The 22,488-nt window shown below is 32.1% G+C and overlaps 2 protein-coding genes and 1 long non-coding RNA gene across 7 annotated transcripts; 2 read left to right on the top strand and 1 right to left on the bottom strand.

Moving 5' to 3' along the window:
- Positions 1-1,878: 1,878 nt before the first annotated feature.
- On the top strand, positions 1,879-6,014 carry LOC128032706 (uncharacterized). The gene is made up of 4 exons (XM_052621415.1): positions 1,879-1,978; positions 2,451-2,533; positions 4,858-5,025; positions 5,110-6,014. Exons 3-4 carry the CDS (start codon positions 5,022-5,024, stop codon positions 5,976-5,978), a joined length of 873 nt encoding a protein of 290 aa, XP_052477375.1. The 5' UTR covers positions 1,879-1,978; positions 2,451-2,533; positions 4,858-5,021; the 3' UTR covers positions 5,979-6,014.
- Positions 6,015-8,471: 2,457 nt separating this feature from the next.
- Positions 8,472-11,061, top strand: LOC105797733 (uncharacterized). Of its 2 annotated transcripts, XR_008189073.1 has the most exons (3): positions 8,697-8,921; positions 9,602-10,545; positions 10,793-11,061. It is a non-coding gene; the product is annotated as an uncharacterized LOC105797733 (long non-coding RNA). The 2 variants fall into 2 exon arrangements; XR_008189072.1 differs by having other exon boundaries at positions 8,472-8,921; positions 9,602-11,061.
- A 1,896-nt stretch (positions 11,062-12,957) lies between these two features.
- On the bottom strand, positions 12,958-19,958 carry LOC105800036 (putative pentatricopeptide repeat-containing protein At1g26500). Of its 4 annotated transcripts, none has more exons than XR_008189050.1 (3): positions 19,818-19,958; positions 16,040-18,077; positions 12,958-13,830 (listed from the first exon to the last, which is right to left on the bottom strand). XR_008189050.1 is itself a non-coding variant. In XM_052621460.1 (2 exons), the coding sequence occupies exon 2, from the start codon at positions 17,874-17,876 to the stop codon at positions 16,362-16,364; it is 1,515 nt and encodes a 504-aa protein (XP_052477420.1). In that variant the 5' UTR covers positions 17,877-18,873; positions 19,818-19,950; the 3' UTR covers positions 15,589-16,361. The 4 variants fall into 4 exon arrangements, 1 of the variants encoding a protein (XP_052477420.1); XR_008189049.1 differs by having other exon boundaries at positions 16,040-18,873; positions 19,818-19,950; XR_008189051.1 differs by lacking the exon at positions 16,040-18,077.
- Positions 19,959-22,488: the final 2,530 nt, after the last annotated feature.

Below are 22,488 nucleotides of genomic sequence, written 5' to 3'. Positions count from 1 at the left end.
TAGACGTTGTGGGAGAAGGATATCAAAACTTTTCTACAAGTTTCCAGTTTCGATTGATCCAATAAAATTTACCGAAATGAAACTTGTAAACGATGAAGACGTGGAGACAATGGTCGCTCTTTATTGTGGGACTCGGAGCAACCAAAATGCACCGATTCAGTTATTTGCTGAGTTAGCCGGTGTGGAGGCAACAAAAGATCCCACTCCATTACGTGAAGAAGATGGGGTTTAAGCGCCGTGTATGGTGGTTCCGGTATCGTATGTTGATAGTCAATCAACTATACACGGGATCGATATTGATCTTAATGCTGCACCCGAGACTGATGTGGTTGGTGATGATGTATACTATAGTAGTGATCCTGTTGATTATGAAGTTGATAGTGAGAGTGATCCCGACGTGGACGAGGTCCTGGATGATATTGACGACGAAGGCGTGAATGAGGATGGAAACGTTAATGCATCTTCAATCGGAAACCAAATTCGTCGTATTGTGATACACAATAATCCTGGGGCACACATGTCTCGGATAGACCCCGATGCGGCGCGGGCAGCTGAGTTTCTAGAGTACCCTAAAATACTACCTGCTCACCAAATGGCCGTATATTCTGATCCAGAGGAGTTGTTCGTGGGCCAGATATTTGAAAGTAAAGAAGAATGCATATGTGCCATTAAGCAGTATAGTATGAATATATTAGTAGACTACAAAGTTATCGTGTCTAAACCAACATTATATATTGGAGAGTGTTGGAGGTCGGCAGAAGGCTGCAATTGGCGGATACGAGCTGTATTTATCTAGAAGTCGCAGATGTGGGAGATAAAAAAATTTGTTGGGCCTTACACATGCACTTCAACACGTATGATAGAAGATCATCAAAAACTTGACTCCAAAACTATCTGTATGTGCATCATGCCAATGGTGAAAGACATGACGACCATTAAAGTTTCGGTACTGATTGCCGAAATACAAGCACGATTCCAGTATGAGTATCATACCGGAAGGCATGGATAGCTAAACAGATGGCAATGGAGAAATTGTACGGAGATTTCAATGCATCGTACAATTAGTTACACGGATGGATAGCCGCTATGAGGGAACACATGCAGGGGACTGCCATTGAGTTACAGACACGATCTTATTACGGGCCGGATGACCAACTACAATCAAGAAAAAGAATTTTCCATCGGATGTTCTGGATGTTTGATCAATGTGTACGCGTATTTCTCCACTGCAAACCGTTTGTGCAAGTAGATGGAACCTGGCTATATAGAAACTACACACAAATCCTACTTCTTGCGGTTGCTCAAGACGGCAACAGGAACGTGCTCCCGATAGCATTTTCCATCGTTGATAAGGAGAACATGGAATCGTGGGAGTTCTTCTTCATCAATCTGCGGAGGTATGTTATTAGCAACGATAATATTTGCATTATCTCTGATAGAGGGAAAGGATTAATTGCAGCCATTAGACGTTCCGGTGTACTATAGAGATCAGTTTACTGTAACAGCCCCATTTTGACCTTAATCGGAACAGTGGTTTTTGGGACCACAAATTCGAGTCTCAAAAATATTTTAATATTATTTTCTATGTTAATTATGTGTGAATTTACATATGTGAAAGTTTCGTGAATTAATTTATTGTTTGTGTGTTTAATTTGAAAAAAAATGGCTTAATCGCGTAAAATGAAAATTTGATGGTTAATTAAGAAAGTGCCTAATTGTTGTTGTCTTTATAATTTTGAGGCCTTATGTTGTAATTTAGCCAATAATAATAGGTATTGGATGGCATAATGATGATATGTGATTTTTATATATATATATAAATAAAAGTTAAAATAATAATAATATAATAATATATGTTATAATAAAACAAAACATTAAAAGCCACCATTTTATGTTCATCTTTCTTCACCGAATGTAGAAAAGAAAAAGAAGGTTTTGAAAGCTTGAAACATTCGGCCATTTTGAAGCTTAATTCAAGGTTGGTTTTTGTTCGGTTTTTGATAATTTTTACGTTTTTGAGATCGTTGCTTTGAATACTTCAAAACCCATATCTTAATTTTGTGAATGGTTGATGATTTTGAGAAATGCCATTGATGAATGCTTGAGCTTTGTGATAGTTGATGATGGAATATGAAAGATATGTGAAAGATTAACATGTTTTGTCTTTGAATTTTTGATGAATTTGAGTAATTAGGGTTTAATTGTAAAAATAAATTTTTTAGGGACTAAAATGTGAAATAAATGAAATGTGTGGGCTTGTATGGACACTAGGAATATTCAGCCCTTAAGGAGTGTAGTCAAATTTTGTGTATTTTGTGTTTTGAGCAAAAGGGACTAAATTGTAAAAAGTGTGAAATGTTAGGGGAAAAATTATAATTTTCCCATTTATGTGTTTTTAGGCTAAATTGAATAGAATGATGTTTAAATAAACTTAATGTGAATATGCTTAGATCAAGAATTAAAGAAATCGGATTTGGATCGAGGAAATACAAAAGTGGTCGAGTAGCTGATTTAACAGTCGACGACATCCTAGGTAAGTCTATTAGCATATAAATGTTGTTGAATTTGCAAATATATAAATGTTATTTGTTGAATTGAATTTTGTGGATATATATGTGTATTGGTCAAATGTGTGATAAGCTAGGAAGTTTTATTTCGTGTTTGATTCGATCGAGATACGTTGTCCGAAAGCCCGTACGAACCTTAGGAATAGATAGGATACATATGTCATGACATAGGATTTCCGATATGTGTTATCGTGTAAGACCATGTCTGGGACGTTGGCATCGACTTGTGTTTACGTGTAAGACCATGTCTGGGACATTGGCATCGTATTTGATTCGTGTAAGACCCTGTCTGGGACAGTGGCATCGATATGTGATTACATGTAAGACCACGTCTGAGACGTTGGCATTGTACAAGTCTTTCGACTATCCGAGTATCCTTTTTAATTCCGAATGGTTCAACGGGCAAAGATAAGTTGTGCACGAATGTATAAATCAGGCTAAGTGACCAGGTATGTGATAGTTGATTACCTATTTGAAAAAAGGTAAGTTGTATACTTGAATTGATGATATGAAGTTATGCGAAATATGAATTATGTGATTGCATATTTGAATATATATGTATTCGGCCTTTGATGTATATGTGCATTGAGGAAAGTGATGATTGGTTATATTAATGTTCAATTGATTATTCGGTAAAGAGGGAAGTTATTACAAATTATATAAGTTTTGATATATATAAATTGATAAATTGAATTATATGTGAAATTATAATGATTTATTACTAATTGTCTAGCTTAATTTATGTAAATGATTAAATGTTTATTTGCTTATGGCTTACTAAGCTTTAATAGCTTCTTGTGTAATCGCTTTCAATTTTATAGATTTGGAAGTTGGTTAAGACACGTGAATAGTCGAGAAGTCTATCACACTATCATTGTTTTCGGTATTTTACTAAGTTTGAATTTAAACTTATGGCATGTATAGTCTAGTTAATATGTTTGATTTTTGGGTATGTAAATATGAGCCATGCAAAAAAAAAAAGGGCTTATTTATTTTGTTAAGCATGGTTTTATACTTTTGATCAAGTGATAGATATGTTGATTTTGGTATTTCGCTAATGCATATTTATTTATGTGAATTATGTTTGATATGTTTTGTTAAGAAGGTGGTAAATAATTCGCATATGTGAGCTTAGTTAAAGCATATAAGTGAAGTGAGTTTGGTATAATATGTTAATCTCTGAATTGGCCATGGTGTATATATATATATATATATATATATATATATAAATATATATTATGGTGTTTTAGTCATGTGCTTGGTAATGAGGTAAATGATATTCAAGCTTAATTAATCTTGGTTATGTGTTATATATATATATGATATGTGTGATATGTTTGGTTTTAGTCTTAGTTTTTCGGCTATGGTTTATTTATAAGTAAATATATGTCAATCTTGTTTGATATGTTTTGTTAAGGTATTGTTATGTAATTTAGTAATTAAGTGAACTCGGAAATGGCATATTTTGACTTATGATTTAATGGCTAAATCTTGTACAATTTATGAGGTTATTTATGGATGTCAATTTGTTATGAAATAAATTAGGAATGTGGAGTATTTAATAAAGGTACGATTTGCTCATGCAATGGACTTAATATTCGATTTTATATTTGTAAAATGATATGAATTGTATGAATTTTTTGATATGGCTAAAATGGTGTATTTATATGCTAAACTTGTAATAGATAAATATGCATGCTTTTAATCTTTTAAATGATAAATATAAATGATTTCAAGGTAGGTTTAAAATTTATGAATAAGATACATACAAATTCGGGTAATGATAGTTAAGTGAGTAATACAAGTTTGAATTTAGCTTTTATAAATTTATTGGATTAGTCGATTAAAGGATAAGTTGATTTGTATTGAGCGTATATAGTTTATGATTGAATGATTTCATTGAAATGGTCATATGTGTATAATATAATGACATCAAAGGTATGTACGTCATAATATAATGTTACTAATGTTGTAAATGTGATTGGACATTAAGTTGTATACATATTGGTTTCATTATGTACATATACGAAGTTATGAAATGCAATGTTTGATATTTAGATAGTGAAATTATGTACGGACATATTTTCTATATATGAAAAGTGAAGATATATGCTTGAATATGATTTAATTATGAAAATGTCATTAATACGATGGATTTAGGGAAATCGAATATTGAAAGTATTATATAATTTAACATGACTCTGATGTATACAAGTTTGGTTCGAATTTGTTAATTATAGAATATGTTCGATTGAGCTTTGATGTATCGTTATTCTTTGGTGTATGAAAGGAGACAAATGATTGTGCTGAACTGTGTCTTATTCGGTAATGCCTCGTAACCCTAATCTGGTGACGGATACGGGTTAGGGGTGTTACATTTACTGTATCCGGCACACCACAGCTAACTTCCAGCAAGATTATAAGAATGCAGATTGAAATAGACAAGTTGTGAGAATGGGTAAAGAATTACCTTATTTTTTCAATATAAGTTTTAATGTTTTAGAGCAATACTGTAACTTATATTTTCTTAATACATATGTAGCGCACGAGCTAGAGTCATACATTTTTAGCCAAAGAATGGCCCGACTTGAGAGTGACATGGAAGGTCTAACAAACACATCTTTCCGGCAGTGGTTGGGTACCATGGAGCCGTGGCAATGGGCTCAAAGTTTTGATGAGGGATTTCGTTATGGTCAAATAACCACAAACTTGGTGGAGGGGATCAAAGTTGTGTTTTTAAAAACACGGCATCTTTCAATTTCATTTGTCTTCTTGGCTACGTTCTACAGGTTGGCTACCTTGATGCTAAGAATGGGTCAGCAACAAGTCAACCAGATGGAGGCGGGACACGTCTTTGTCGAAGATGTTAGGGATGCAATGGTTGCAAACCATCGGATGGCGAGGTCGATGACAGTAGAAGTATATTCACGACATAATGAAGCATTTCGAGTTACAGAGACCATCGGTCATCGACCTGGTATACCACCTAGGTCCTACGGAGTTAATCTTCGAAACAAACGGTGCGACTGCAGGAGGTTTCAAACACTTCATTATCCATGTGCACATGTCGTGGCAGCTTGTGCTGAAGTTGGGCTCAATGTAGAACAATTTATCGATGAAGTGTACACCATCGAACGCACGTTACGTGTATGGGAAAACGAGTTCCCTGTGCTTCTTGACCTATCTACTTGGGAGGTAGCTCCGACGACCTTCGAACTTGTCCTAGACAAAAGGTTGCGTAGGAACCCAAAAGATCGTTCGCAATCATCCAGAATCCATAACGGAATGGATATTAGGGAGAAATCCGACAGGAAGCTATGTGGCGTATGCAGATTAGCCAGTCATAATCGGAGTAAATGCCCGCTCCGAAACTACCATGCTGGACAATCGTCTCAATCGGGTAGAAATTGATATGTAGTTCATTACATGTTGAGAGGATTGAATCACAAATTTGTCTACAATTTGTTGCAATTAATCTAATTTGAAATTGCAAAATAAATTAAAAAAAACCATAAAATTTTATTTATAAAAAAGGCAAAAAAGTCATTATATAAATACACAGTTGACTATTTAAATTGCAAAGGCAACATAAATTAAATTGATAAATAAAATTAAAAGGCAAAAAAAATTAAATTAATAAATAAAATGCCAACAAAATTTATTACATAAATTTCCCCTTACTTGGCGAGAGTCCAACTAATTCATAGCAAAGGGTAGTCGGCCTAGAGATTGAACTTACATTCGTGACCGCATTCCTGTCGATGGGAAGCCCGAGCTGTAGTGCAACATCCTTTAGAGTGACGATACACTCTCCGCACGGTAAATGAAATGTGTAGGTCTCCGGACGCCATCGCTTGACTAAAGCGGAAATCAAGTCGTATCGCAGATCAAAAGTCCGGATCAATGCCGTTGATCCAAACCCGGCTAACTCTAAATATGGTATTAGGCGTTCATTTGGCAGAAACCCTACACTATTAACACGGCCACTCAATACGCGGTACGGACCCTGACATTATTAAATTAGCAAAATAGTTAATACAATATAATTTAATTCAGTAAATAATATGAGTATCAAATAAAAATTTTATTACCATCTCATTAATAGTACTTGATATGTGATTATTATTAATCAAAGAACCCATTTCCTACAAATCGCAATTAAAAAATGAATTCATTTAATTTGTTTTAAAAAATCAATAAAAGCTGTTAAATAAATAAAAAATCAAATAAGATTACATTATATAAAAATTAAATGAGTTAACAGCAACTATATGATTAAAAGAGTCAATTATAATTAAACTTTTAATGAAATGATTTTTAATTTTTTTATAAACTTATATGTTAAACTCACAAAATACTAAACTAAACACAACAATTTATAACTTAATCCTATCTGACGGGCGCGACCCGTTTTTTACCTGTTGACCGTATTTTTACCTGTATATATATTTAAATATTTTTAATAAAAATAAAAAACTTAATATTTTATTTAAACAAAAAATATTTTTAATATAAAAAATTGATTCACGCCTGTTAGATAGGCGCGATTAAATTTTTTTTTTAATATAAATATTTATTCGTGTCTGTCAGATAAGCGCGATTAAATTTTTTTTTAAATTGATTCGCGCCAGTCAGATAGGCACGATTACAAAAAACATACCATTTTTGTAATTAATCTATCTGATAACCTATTTCGGTATTTAATTTTTCTTTAATATATTGGGGTAAAAAACCCTAAGTTGATATAAAAAATTAAATGACTTAATAGCAACTATGTTCATATTATATAAAAATTAAATGAGTTAACAACAACTATATGATTAAAAGAGTCATTATAATTAAAATTTTAATAAAATGATTTTAATTTTTTATAAACTTAAATGTTAAACTCACCAAATATTAAACTAAATACAACAATTTATAACTTAATCCTAAATTACGAATAAATTAATTTTAAAATAATTATAAACACAAAAATTTATAACATAATCCTAAATTACTAACAAATTAATTTTAAAATAATTATAAAAAGCAAAAAAATTACAATATTCATACAAAATACTAATCCAAAACTATAAACACTAAACATAAATAATTTATAATTAATAATTAATAACAAAAAAATCACAATATCTTTATTAAACTCTTTAAATTATAAACAAAATTATTTATTAAAATAATACATTACCTTTTTTTTTTCCTTTCTTATTCTTCTCTTCTTCTCCTTTCTCTCTTTTCTTTCTCTCTACCGTTCATGCAAGGAGTTTGGGGACCATATTGGGACCATACTTATAGGCCACAAAATGGTGGTGTTGAAGGGACAACATCATGTTGGTGTTGTAGCGTTGCAGCGGCAGGCAGTAGGCAGCAGTGCTGCCATGGTCATTGGCGCCTCCCTATGAGGCTCAATTAGTGGCGCCTATTTTATAGGCTCCACCCGAAAACTTATTTTCCACCCGTGTTTTGACCCGTTGACCGTATTCTGACCCGTATTTATATTTAAATATTTTTAATAAAAATAAAAAATAATATTTTATTCAAACAAAAAAAATATTCATTGGCGCCTGTCAGATAGGCTCCATTAAAAAAAACATACCATTTCCGTAAATAATCTATCTGATAACCTATTTCAGTATTAAATTTTTTTAATCTATTTCTGTAAAAAACCCTGGGAAATACCTTGGTATGTCTATCTTTTACCGGAGAGTCACATCAACAACTTTGGATTTTGTGTTCAATAAGATTCGTAGTAAACTAAGTGGTTGGGAGGTTAGGAATCTTTCGATGATGGAAGAATAATTTTGATACAAAGTAAAAAAATAATTTATTATATATAATACATTAAAGTACATCAAATGCTTTTCATTCTTATCATCTATAATGACAACTTTTTGATTGGGTAACAATTAGGGGTGAGCAAAATTTGATTCGATTCGAAAAAATCGAAAAAAAATTCGAATTTCGAATTATTCGAATCGAGTTAATCGAATCATCTCGAATTTTTTTTCGAATTTCGAGTTCTAGTAGAGTTGAATTTTCGAATTCGAATAACTCGAATAATTCAAATAAACCGAATATAAACTATATTTTTTTATTTTTAAAATACACTACATATATTTTTTTTATTTCTAAAATACACTAATAGTAATTCAGTGCAATTTACCATTCCCATTTCCCCTCTTCCACGTTCCACCGATCAAAATCCCCAAGCCCGTGCCCTCCTCCCTTTTTTTCCCAATTCGAAAATCAACCTTCACCTCCACCGATCCACCTCCGATCCTCCACGGCTCCACCCAATTCCAGAATCAGAGGTTAGAGCGGTGCTTCTAGGTCTTCTACCTTTGAATTTCAAAGGTATGTTAACTTTTAAAAGGGAGTTTGCTGCTGTTAACAGTGTTAACCCTAGACATTTAGTTTGATTTTTTTTCCTCTCTTGCTTCTACCTTTGAGTTTTCAGTTCTCGAATTATTTCCCCTCTGTATTTGTAAATCTTCAGTTCTTCACCTTTTCCGCATGTTAATTTGTTAAATTATTTTTCATGTTTTTTGATTTTTGCTTTTTTATTTTTGGATTGATGAACTGATTGATCTCTGTTATATTAATATGACCAATATGGTGGTTTTCTGATTTTGATTTTAAGAATATATTTTGCTGTTTTTGCTCTCCTCTGCTTTGAAGAGTTTTTCTGCTTCCTCTGCTTTGTATGTATAATTGAAGCTAAAAATGAATTATGATGGATTAATGAAACAAGATGTGAATCTGAAGAAAAAGTATACATAGATCAGTTTAAAGTCCTAAATTAAGTTCAAAATTAAAATATTGCTAAACTGGTATTCCTCATAAAATTCTGTTAAATACTTCTATTAGAATGTTAATGTGGATAAAAGTGCTTTATTATTACTATAAGTAAGAATGCAAATTAATGTTGGACATGGACGAGAAATAGAGGACATAATTGGTGCTTGAGACAATCAAATATTTGTTTATTTAGGCTTACTGGTATAATTTGGTAAATCAAAATCTGCTACATTTAGTTTCAGTAAGGATGGAATTCAGAGGAAGATCCAAGGGTAGAAGGGTCCTAGTGGGATGACACAGGATGAAACCGATTGTGCATTCCAAAGGCAAGGGGAGTGATCTCCCAACTTTTAATCACTTTTTACTAGCTAAGTAGGTATATCGTATTTTGGTTGGTATTCAGATTGATGTTTCATGTTATTTTGGCAGTAATCTTATGTTTGTGGTGCCTTTGGTTTTTTTAACCAACTTAATACCAGCTTCTTGTAGGGAGATTGTTGTGAATTTGCTTCGCATGGCTATATGGAATCTTTTAGAATTGTACTCATTTTTTGGAAGATTTGATCCATCCTAAATTAATTTTACCATGCAAATGATATGGTGCAAGGATTTTGTTCTTCTGGTATTAATTTTGGTGTTGTTTCCACGGCAACAAGGTGGTACAAACCTTAGTCGAGTATGGTCAAATTAAACTTTGATGTGTGCATTGATCGGTTAAATGAGAAAGCTGGGTTTGGGGCTGTACTACACGGCGATGTAGGGGACTTTTTAGCAGTCAAGACTTGCTCAATTTTTAGCATTTCTGGAGGCTAAATTCATTCTTCTAGGTGTGCAATGGTTAAGAGAGTTACACAGGTTCTAAAGGTTGATCATATAGTATGCTTGGAACTTTTGATTTCATATATTAATTCTCTTAGTTTAGAGTTTGAATTTGTTAAGTATAATCATATTTTGATATCAAAAAATCAACTCGTTCATTATATATTTTTGAAGAGATTCTATTCTCGTTTCTTTGTTTTTTTCTTTTCTTTTATCAGTTTCTATGTATACATAGATCAAAAAGTATAGCAGTATATATAGATCTTAATGGTGAGAATATGGGTTTCATTGTGGATTCTCAAGGTATGCTGAAAGTCTCTGAACTCTGTTGTCAAGCCAAAGGAATTGCAATTCAGTCATGGTAAAGTAACTGAAAGTGATAATAATTTTGAAATTTTCTCTTTGATTTTTAATTTTTATTAAATACACTATTTTATGATACACGCATAGCTAAAATTACATGAAAGAGATGAGTTAGTTGAACAATAATGTTGTTCTTTGATTTTAGTTTAGGATAATACGTAGTGTCTCTTGTGACATATGTCTACTTGCATTAAGACCGGTTGATCGTTACTCTTTTTTCTCTCTCATCTGTTTTATTTTTGTAGGGTGTTGATTTTGTTGGTCTTCAGCACTTGGTTCATCTGTCTTTAAGAAGTTGTATATTGTTTATGTGCTACTTGACTGCCTAAATGAGGTAGAAGTATAGGACTTTAAAGTATTATGATGTGGTTTAGACTTGTAATGCTTGAGATGTTTGTTATTGTTGTTGGTTAATTGGACTTCTGTTGTGTTCTTTTGGTGTAGGTTTCTATTGTATTTTGGACTTTTGCTTATGTTTTTTTTTTATTATAATAATGTTGTTTATTTCGACTCATGCTATTTACTTGGACTTTTACTTATGTTTTTATTATAATCTTTTGTATTATTTTTGTTGTTTATTTGGAATCATGTTGTTTATTTGGGTTGATGTTGTGTTGCTTTTATTTATTCACTTATATAATTCAATTTTTGTTGTATGATCATGTTTAAAAACTTTAAAGAAAATTATTTTTTGAAAAATTACATAAAAGTAAACAACACTAATTTTATTTTATTTTTAAATTTAACTCGAACAAATTTATTCGATTCGATTCGAATTCTATCTCACTTGATTCGATTCGATAAAACTTCAAATAAAGTTAAGATGATAAAATGAGATTCGAAAATTCGATTAACTCGAAAATTTTTGATTCGATTCGATCGAATGCTCACCCCTAGTAACAATCTTTAAACATGATATAAGAGTTTTAACTATTATCAATAGTAAAACAACCTTAAAAACTTTTCTCTTTTTTTCTCTAAACTGTTTACTTCTTATCTTTTGTTTTGCCCAGCAACGGTGCCAACCTTTGGGCTGGCTATCACCTACCTTTTTCTCGCTCCCATCAACTTTCTTTTCTTCTTATCCACTCCACATGTCTTCTCCTTTTTTAGTTTGCAGATTCATTTTGTGGGCATCTTTGTTGTCTTCACAAGTCATGATGGAAAGATGACAAAACCAGTTGTTCGCTAAAATTTCACTGTCCACCAATAATTTTTCTTGAAAAGTTGGTGGCTTTTCGTCATCTTTTTAATATGTTTTTATTTTGAGAGCATTTTAAAATAATAAATAATTTCACGAGTCGATTTGGACCCATGTTGTCTTAAGTTTTATATTTTTTTTGTTTGTTTTTCTATTGTTTAATAAGTTTTCGGTTTTAGAAGTTTTTGTCTACTCTTGTAGCACATTTTTTAGTCTTGCTTTTACATGTAACCTTAGTTTTACAAGTGATTTTAGGGATGATTTTGTTGTCGTCCTCTCTAGTTTAGTGAATGTTTGATTCTTTTGTCAATTTTTTATCATCACTTTGGGCCATTCGGGGTTGATTTTCTTATCGTATTAAGTACTTGCAATCACTCCAGATATGTTGTACTTGAATTGTGACAAAGTCAATTGTCAACGTGATGTTCTATTAATGTTAAGGTTAAAGCCTTTGTAGTGTTGGTGGAGCTTGTCTTTCACTATCTACGACGAGTGTTTGTTATTTTTTTTCCCTGAATTATATGGTTCAATTCATTGAATAAATTAATGAATTTACCTTTCCAAAACTATTATCAATAGTGAGAAAACACCATAATTATTTTATAAGTTGAGATGTTCATAGTGGTTCGGTTCAATCTATTGGATTTATATTTTTCAACTCTAAATATCTTTTTTTACCATTTAGAAATAATAAAATAATTTTATATTTATATTTATATTTATATATTATTGTAATTAAATTTAAACTATTTTTATTTTCTGAACAATAAAATAGGCAATTTGCGCATGTTTGGGCAACTTAGGCCAGCCGGCACATGAACACTTCTACTTGTAAGTTGTATAATGATATAAGAAGCATTTTTGGCTAATGAAATATCAATTTTAATTTATACCATATATTAAGTTTTTAATTGAGTTAGTGTTATGAGTCAATCAAGTATTAACTCAATTCGAGTACCAACTCAGTTGAGTGATAACTAAATTTCGTTGCTTTATAAAATAAATTATATTATTTTGAAACTATTTTTATCTTTTATATATTATATAAAAAATTTAAAAATTGCACACAATTTTAAACTTAAAAATATTATGAATTATTTTGCCTCATTTATATTTTATATTAATTATATAATTTATATTTTCACATACCATAATTTAGTATTTATAATACTTGATAAGGATTATTATTTTCTTCTTTTTTTATCAACGTTTTCCTCTACAAAGAAAGCTTGAATGCTTGATTTCAATAAGAGATTACACATTCATGTTGTAGAATTGTAAAGATAAACATGGCATGAAAGTGCATGATAAGAGTCTTTAAAAGGGAAATACATTTTCTCTCTTTCACAAACCCTAACTACACAACCATAGCCATACCAACCATTCCAATAAAGCCTTCAATATGGATTGTATGGACACTATTTTTAAAACTTTTTCTTTCATTTTTCTTTTCTCTCTCGAGTAGCGTCCATTTTCTTGTCGTGATCGTCGACACGGTTGGCCTTCAACTGCCTGTCATATAGCCTTCTTCTTCTTCTCTCCCTTCTTTTTATTTTTTTTTGTTTGTTCTTTATTTTCCTCCAGCAAAATAATGTTCGGCATCCTCCCCCTCTCGTTCGTCATACTTCTGCCGGCGATATGAGAGCTTTTTGTCGGCCATCTTGCAGAGGTTCTCCTCCCACTCACAGCTCCTGGACTAGTGTCCCCCCTTCTATTTGGTTACCCTACTCTTTGTCTTTTAGGCGCCGCCTTCACCATGGACCTCCCTTGAATGGAGCTTGTTGGAGCCCGGGTCTCATCGTACCAAATATAGCGACTGGTGGTTGTAGTCGTTTCGGCAATGAAATGCTCCTCTACCACTGGCTCCTTTATCACCATGGTGTTTGACAGGGCTCCTTTTATCGGTTGTTGTGGCATGGCCTTCCTCCGAAGGCATAACATGCCAGTGAAAGGTGCATCCACCCTTGCCGTCGACTTGCAGCCTTTCCAAGCATTCTTCCCCAACAATAGTGGCCATGACGTTTGTTGCTGGTTTTGTAGCTATGTTTTCATTTGGTTTGGTTGCGGTTGGACTTCTGGCCACTGTACAAAAAGAAGAAATATTTGGTAAGATATAATTTTTGAACCTGTTCATAGAATCCCGATTTAGATAAAAATATTAAATTTAGGTAGAAAAAATTAGACTCAAGTTCAAGCTAAGAGCTCCGCTCGATACATTTTCTATGTATATTATATTATATTATATTATATTATATTATATTATATTATATTATATTATATATTAAGTAATTTTAAATTATAAAAATTAAATCTATAGTAATTAATAATATTATAATGAAAGCATACTATAAAATTGTTAAATTACCTATATATAATTTTAATAAATGAAAAAGTATTTAAGGTTATTAAATATTAAATATTAAATTAAAAATAATAAATATGTTAAAATTGATATAAGTAGGCCTAAAATGGTTTGTGTTAATCATTTACAAACATGGATAAACTTAAGTAATATGTTAAGTTCATATTTTGGATCAAGCTAGGCGAGTAAAGATAAAGTGTGTTAATATTTTACTTATGTTCGACCTAACCCATAACACCTCTAAGTGAAAGTATACTTTAATTTATATTATTTTAATATTAATCCATATAAAATTAAATTGATATCCATGTTAAAACCATGAATAAGGCCATTTTAAAATGTATTTAGGTATACAATTTATCATTCAAACAATATAATTAATATTTTATTACATATTAATATATGAACTTAAATAAAAGAGCCAAGCTTTCATCTAAAAATTAATTTATATTAACATTTTTACGCTTTTAATTATGATATAACATTAATCATTATTACTTTTAATGAATATGGTGTTTGAAAATTTTCATTCAAATATTAAATAATATGAAAAGTACATTTTAATGAAAATATAAAATTAATAAAAATATTTTAATTTTCAAATATTAATAAATTCTTTTTAGATATTGGCAAATTTTTAAAGTAAATAAACATAAATTGAAATGAATTTTTTTCCAAAGAAATTCTAAAAGCAAAATGGAAAGCATTAATTTTTAACCTTCTTAAAATAAAAACAATTAGCGAGGTATTGCCAAAGTATTGTAGTGTGTCAAATTATCAAACAGAGATTCCGATGAAATCTTGAATGAGACCAATAAATGTACTTGTTTTCATCAATGGTGGCACGAGGCTCTGGTCATACTCCCTGCAATTGGTTTCTTGGGTACAAGATGTCTTACGCTTTTTTTTACTGGAATATTTAGAAGGGTCATTAAATACCAGAAAAAGTCAATGGTGGTCATATCTTGAGACAGCAAAGGTGTTTGATCTGAGATTAAGGTCAAAGCTTGGGGATTGGCTAAGAAATGCTTCATAGGATCATAATGCTCTACATTTTCTCTTCAAGGGTTCCATTATATCATTCATTCAAAAACAAATGATTAGTAAAATTACATAGGCAGCAATAGGCTTGGTTCATGCTTATGTTTGTTTGCAAAGTTGGTAAACGATTCACTCATGCACGCACGAATGAATGCATGTATAGTTAAAATAATAAAATATTATGCATCTTAGTGAACCTTCTAATTAATTGATGCTCATGACAATTGAACTTGGGTTTACTTTGTGATGGAGGACAGCTTAGGGAATTGGATGAAATTCTTAAGAAAATAGGGGAAATTGAATAAAGAAAAGAAATGACAAGCTAGGCTTAGCTTCAAACAGGGGTTCCTTGATTGCATCATATATGTAACCAAAAAAAAAACCACCACCACCCTAGGTTGATTGCATTATACAATATGAATAGCAATAAAGCTAAATTTCTCATAAATAATCATAACCAGTCGATTAAAGAATGAATACATTTTTTATACATGCTGCTAGCATAGTACCCAACCCAAATCCTCTCAAATTTATTTATTTATTTTAATGGAGCCAATTAAAATTTTGATGGTATCATAGACCACACTTAAGAGCTGATGGCTGAATGGTCATAAATACTACATAGAAAAATAATTGAAATCATCCTATAAATAAAACCTAGGCATCAGAATTTTCACAAATGTCACCTCACATTTAGTTTTTGTTTTTCTTTTCTAATTGGAGGTAGGAGATAATAATGCTAAGGGTTGAACCAAAGATCTCGTATCACACAACACAAGAACCTAACACTCAGCCAAGAGGTTATTAGCTAGCATTTTTCAAAAGTTAATAAGTCTGTATCACGTCAGCAAACTAATGCCTATATTTTGAAGAGAATGAACTACGTACCGACAGTATAGAGTCTGGAGCCTCAAGAGGTCCGATATTTGGCTACTGAACAAGGAGCAAGATGGGTTGTAGCCAAAGCTTGGAAAGAGATACCAGAACCCCACCGAAAGTTGGAAAGCATAGTCTTAGTGATATAGCAAAAGGGAAATGTGATACACCTCTACTAAGTCTTCGCTTCAAAGTTTGATAACTCTTGCAGGTCCAACATACACAAGGACAATATGTTGTAGTCTTGTACCATAATTGGGTTTCAATATAATTAGCAACTTCAACCAAAAGGTATGTATTTAGGCTACAATTTTTCAGTTTTTCAAGGTCTTTCTCATGGATCAACTGCCCTCTCTCTCCTCCTATCCCTAGTGGCCATTTTCTGGCCATATCTCTCCAATATATCAGCCAAATCAAATAACCCCACTTCCCTTAATTTCTTGCCAACCTCCTCAAACATCATTACACCTTCCTCATTTGAGTAGTAATGTAAAAATTTATTGTAATCAAATCTAGGCACTTCCATTCCTCTTTTCATTGTTCTCTCCACATACTTGGTAGCCTCTACTGTCTTTCCAGCCTTAATCAATCCCCCAACAAATATTGAGTCAAAATTCACCAATGGATCATGTCCTTTCCTCCCTTTCTTTCCCAAATGACCTTGCAGTAACATGATATATGTATGCATTATAGGCTCACACCCTCTCGTTATCATCTCTCTAAACACTTGTGTTGCTTCACTTGCCTTCCTCAACCTCAAAAGCCCCTTTATTAGTCCATGGTAAATGCTGATATCCGGATTCTCAATTCCTTCCACAATCCTATAAGCCTCTCTAATCCTCCCTCTTGCTAAAAGCCCGTAAATAATCGAAGCCAAGGTCAAATTATCAGCTTGGATCCCTCTTTGGCACATTTCCTCAAACATCCCATTGGCTTGCTCGATCTTGCCTCTCTTACACATCCACTTGATCACAAGCCTATAACTTGAAAGCCCCAAATCATGCATTCTCTTAACTCTCATCATTTGGAAAACCTTCATTGCTTCATCATATTTATTAGTCTTAAAAAGTGCCTCCATCATTGTCTCCACAACCTCAGCATCAGGCTCAAACCCTTCATCCACCATTAGGTTCCAAATTTTTGAGGCCTCAATCAAATTACCCAGATCACAAAACCCCCATATCAACCACTTATAAGTAACCCCATTTGGCTCAACGCACTCTTTCAACTTGAAAGTAACAAACTTTGCCTCTTCCACAAGCTTATCCTTGCATAAACTTTCCACCACTGTATTTAAAGTCTCCAACTTGTATCCAACCCCAAACACATTCATCAAATGGAAAAAACCCACACATTTCTTCAACTCCCTAGCTAATGCTAGGGTCTTTAAAGCTATCCTAAAGGTCTTATCATTGACCAAACCAAGTTTTCCCATCTCCTGACAAGTTTCCCAGAAAAGGTCAATGTTTTTGGATTTTCCGGCGACATCCAACATTTTGTTGAAGGTGACGGAGTTGTGAGTGAAGTGAGGGACTTTTTGGGTGTAGAGGAAGAATCGGTAGATGGGGCGCCAGGAGTATGGGAAAGTGTTGCAAACTTGAAGGAAGAATTCAGGGTTGAAAGAAGGATTGTAAGAAGAGAGGGATGAGTGGAGGCGTGAGTCAGGTGAGTTTTGCTGTTGGTAGAGGATGGTACAGACTTTCAGAAGAGTGGGTTGGTTGATTGGAGTTATGGGATTGAGACAGTTAGATGGGTTGCTGAGTTGATTTTGAGTTGACTCGGTGGCTATGAGACGGAGGTGAGGATCAGACAATGGTTGAAGCAGGGTTTTTAATCTTCTTATCAACATTTTTTTAGTAAAGAAGAACGAGGTTTCATTTGAGTTCTTCCATCTGAGAAAACAAAATCAGAAAAAGAAATTTAAATTGAAAGGCCAATACATTTTTCAGGCTTGGAAAAAATAAATTTCCTTGTTTCTATGGTTTTCCTATTGGGTTGCTTTGCAGCTTCACCACGAGATCTCCTGGTCCAGGCAGCTTGTACAAAAGACCTTACAAGTAAATGTCAAACAAATTAATTTACTTGCCCTTTTGCTTCCTTCAACAAATTTGGTCGGCATCAAAGTGTAAATTGTCCACAAAATATGTGCAACAGGAAATCATAACTTACAGTCATAGAACAAATCAAAGCAAGCACCTTTCCAACTACTCAACATGAAAGCTAAAATCAGAACAACTTGGGATCCCTAAAGTGTTAAACAATACTCTGATCCCTTTGGTTTAGAAAGAGTGACTATTATCATTCGGGTGCATTCTGCTTTACACAGCGGACAAGTTATGCATATGAGTTCACACATATTTTGATGATCATTGATCATACTATGTAAACCCATCCCCATGGAACATCTAGAACAACGATGAGAGGAAATTTTTAATTGTCCAGATTGAAACAAAAGTTCAAAAAAGTTATTTTGGACTTTGCTAGTAAAATTTATCAACTGACTGTTAACTGCCCCTGAGAACAAGCTGGTAAACAATGAAACAAACCACAAGGAAAAATGTTATCTCATCTCAACCATCAAAACAGAAGCACCATGGTATTATTTTACTCCGGAGTATGAAACTTAAGATTTTATCAGCTTTTCACCAGAAACAATGTGTAATACCCATCATTTGCTTCGAGATAAATCTCCACAATGCAAAAAATGCTTCTTAAAATTCTCAATCCCTAGGCATACTTGATACAAACAATAATGTTGCTATTTCAAAATTTATGACAATTTGATTGACATGGTATATATCTCATATTCTATATAGAAACGAGATTATTCCTTCCAAACCTGCAAACTGTTATCAAGTTCATAAGATATCTCTGAGTTTAATTAGAAAAGCATTACAAAAGGTCATTACCACAAAGGACAAGCTTATAAAATTGTCATACAAACATCACCTTGTGGAGCAATCCAGCAATCAAACTGGAATTAGTAAACCACAAAATGGAAAGCATTGAGACAATATTATATTAAAATTTTGACGAATCAAATTATGTTTTTAGTAAGTCAGTTCCAACCAATTATAGTAAAGTAACATGTTTCAGACTCTTGAACACCTTATATAACCATATTCAACTGCTAAACACTTTGATTTCTTGACAAGCCTCAGTTGCTAAACAGAGATGACAACTAACAATAAGACATGGAGAAACACTCTTATTTCCTTTTCAAAATCAGAAATTTGAATTCATACACCTAAAATGCTTCCTCTATCGAAGCTGATTCCTATATAAATAAATTGATTACAAAAACACAACAACCATGCTATCTATGGGGACTATTCTAGATGGTTTAGCCCTTAGCAAAAACACAATCCACATCCTAGGAGGCTAGTGTTGAGATGGGAAAAGCCATCCACTCTACTAGACAATAACTGTACTATGATAAATACTTCCCCTCATGAGGTGCCTTTTCTCAAAGGAAAAAACCGTGAGAACGGTCTTCACCTTCGAAGCAGACAATATCTCATCACAGGCACAGTCCCCACAATCCTTGTAATAACAGTCATTAATCAAGCATGCTTATTCAGATACAACATGAAAGACAATTGCAATCAAGTAAAATTCCATCTTTCTAAGTTTATCGTTAATCACTAACCAAATTTCTTCCAGCTAAGCTTCACATGCCCAAAAACACTTAATAAGAGCATTATTAAACAAAAAAAAAAAGACACATTATTTCATCCAAATGACTTTCCCAGGAACCGTACACAATTTAAACAAAAAAGAAAAAGAATACCTTGTTCAGAGAGGGAGCTGGAAAGAGTGTGAATCAGTTAACGGAGATGTAGATACTGGGAAATGAAGAGACACATGACAGTGAGGTGAGTTTGTTGAAGCGTTCGTCCGAGTGAGTCGAGGGACCGCGTTGGTTGAAGAAGATTATAGTTATAGATGTATTTCAGGAATTAAAAACTATGGGTTCTTCTGCAATGGGCCACCCAAGTCCTACTATGGATCAACAATTGGGTTTACTTCTTGGGAAGGCCCGGCTTATGGTTCTTTTGATATCTATTGTCTCTGACTCTCTGTATTTCGTTTCGGGTAAACATCTTTGATCCAACTTAACTTATAATTTTAGATTAAAAAACACCATAACATTGGATTTAATAAAACATTTATTTTTATTCAAACTAATTATGAGATGATACTATGATTATATTTTTATTTTTATTTTTATTCAAACTCATCTTCAACAATTTATTTTTCAAATTTCAGGAAAATATTTGATAAAAATTTAAGTATTCAGTTCTGCCATATTGTTCCAAATTTTTAAAGTGATTTTCATCTACCAATAAAAATCTCAAAAAATTTAAATTAGAAATTAAGAGATTATTAACTTGTATTACATAATGAAAAGAAAAAAAAGGGATAAATTAGGTATTGTGCTCTTTATTTTCGTGAAGTAAATTAAAACTTAAATCTAAGACTTAGGTGTTCTTTAATAAATTAAAAAAATTAAGTGTTGAAATATTAAGTATTGAAAATTTAAGTACTGAATTTAAATTATAAAATTATTTGATATATTACTTAAAAGTATAATAAGATTGTTTGATAAATATAGATTTTAAAATTATAAATTTTTACATTTTATCCATAAATTTTAAAAAATCATTTTATTCTAAATATAGGATAAATATTAATATAATTAATTGAAAATATTCTCCATTATTTTTATTTTAAATATGCCTTAAATTTATTTAATTTTGATGATTGTTATTTTAAGAGTTGTCAACTTAATTATTAAAAGAATATATATTTAGCCGCAAATAATAATAAGATAAAATAGTGAAAAAAAGGAAAAGGAAGTGGGGCGGGGCGGGGCGGGGCCTAATTACAGATCGGAGTTATGATTCCTTTTGGTCTTGGGTCTAAATATAATAATTCACAGCGGAAATCATGAACCCTGAATGTGACAAATAAAGCAAAATGATTCTAGAACCCTTTTTTGAGGGTTCATAATTTTAGCCACTTTACAAAAACCCACTTTGGACAAATCTTGGTTCAAATAATGAAACATATTTTAAAGTTACTGATTCAAATACCTCCAGGTCTTACTATTTGCATTGATTTATTCTTGCTAGAACTCATGATTTAATTAATTATATAATTTTTTATCAACAATTCATTTAAGGTAAAAGACTTTCTTACCATACATAGCAACCAAAAAACTTAACCAGTCCAGAATATGGATCAAAGAAGATGGTGACAAGCGCAATCAGTCAGAAATACACGTCTCCTTCCTATAATAAGAAGTCACCCAATCAACAGTCAAATTAGCATATCTTCTTACAAACTCAAAACGCAAGTCTAATTTCTGTAAGATAGACTTGAGTTTCCAATAATTATGCTTGTCCCTCTTCAAAATCTTCTTATACACAATCAGTGAGTCCGTAGCTAAAATAATTCTTTGATATATTTATACAAATATCCTATTTAAGTCTGAATTGCTTTTGATAATTTATTTTAAGGTACTTGGCTTTCAAATTTTAAATTGATATTTAAGGGTTTTTAAGTCTAATTAGGTACATGAGCAGTGAGTTTGGATGTTTTGTTCCAATTAATACTTGAAGTTGACTTTATATTTCACATTGGTTCAACTAAATTATATACTGGAAGAACTAATTTAGACTAAAAAGTTAAATTCAAGTACAAAAATAAATTTTAAACTCCAAATTGAGTCTTAAAAACAATTTTTAAGTACCTAACTGGATAAAAAGAAAACCCTGGGTAAGAAACTCAATATTGATTGTGTTAAAAAAATTGTTATTATATATTTTTACTTTTTTTTTGGTCATATGGTTTTCTTTACTTGAAAAGTATGGAAGGGGGCATGTTTGCCATTTAAAGAAGAAAAGGGGGCATTGCTGTTCTGCAATAGGGGGCCACTGTCCCTTTTGTCAAATTGAAGGCGTTGGAGGAATCCCTTTAGCTAACGAAAATGACAAAATATCCACACCCCCACCATATGTCACCCTTTCGGTTAACTTGCTTCAAATTGCTCTTCTAGAACCCTTGTCCTGATAAGGATGGAGATTGGGGTCAGTCTTGGCTGAAAACCTTCTCCAACAAATCTTTATTGCTTTTAATTTCAGCTGACCACACACCCATTGTCGATTATACGTTTACTAAATTATAAAATCTGTAAGTTATAAATGATTTTTCTTCAACATTCTTCGTGGATTTCAAGTTTATGTTTGAAAATTCTTCCCCCCATTTTATATAGGATTTGTATGTAAATTTTATAAATTGCTATACCAATCAAGAGCTTAGCTCAAGATGATTACTGGGTTAAAAGATCTAAATTCCACAAACACATAGATAGCATAAGAAACGAGATATCTAAATAATATGTAATTGTCAAAATTTAATAACAACATTTAATAAGATGATAAATCAAATAAATGATT

The sequence above is a fragment of the Gossypium raimondii genome, chromosome 9 (genome assembly GCF_025698545.1).
Source record: "Gossypium raimondii isolate GPD5lz chromosome 9, ASM2569854v1, whole genome shotgun sequence".
Classification (NCBI taxonomy): domain Eukaryota; kingdom Viridiplantae; phylum Streptophyta; class Magnoliopsida; order Malvales; family Malvaceae; genus Gossypium; species Gossypium raimondii.
Note: the sequence above shows the minus strand (reverse complement) of the source record. Positions and strands in the feature narration are given on the sequence as shown.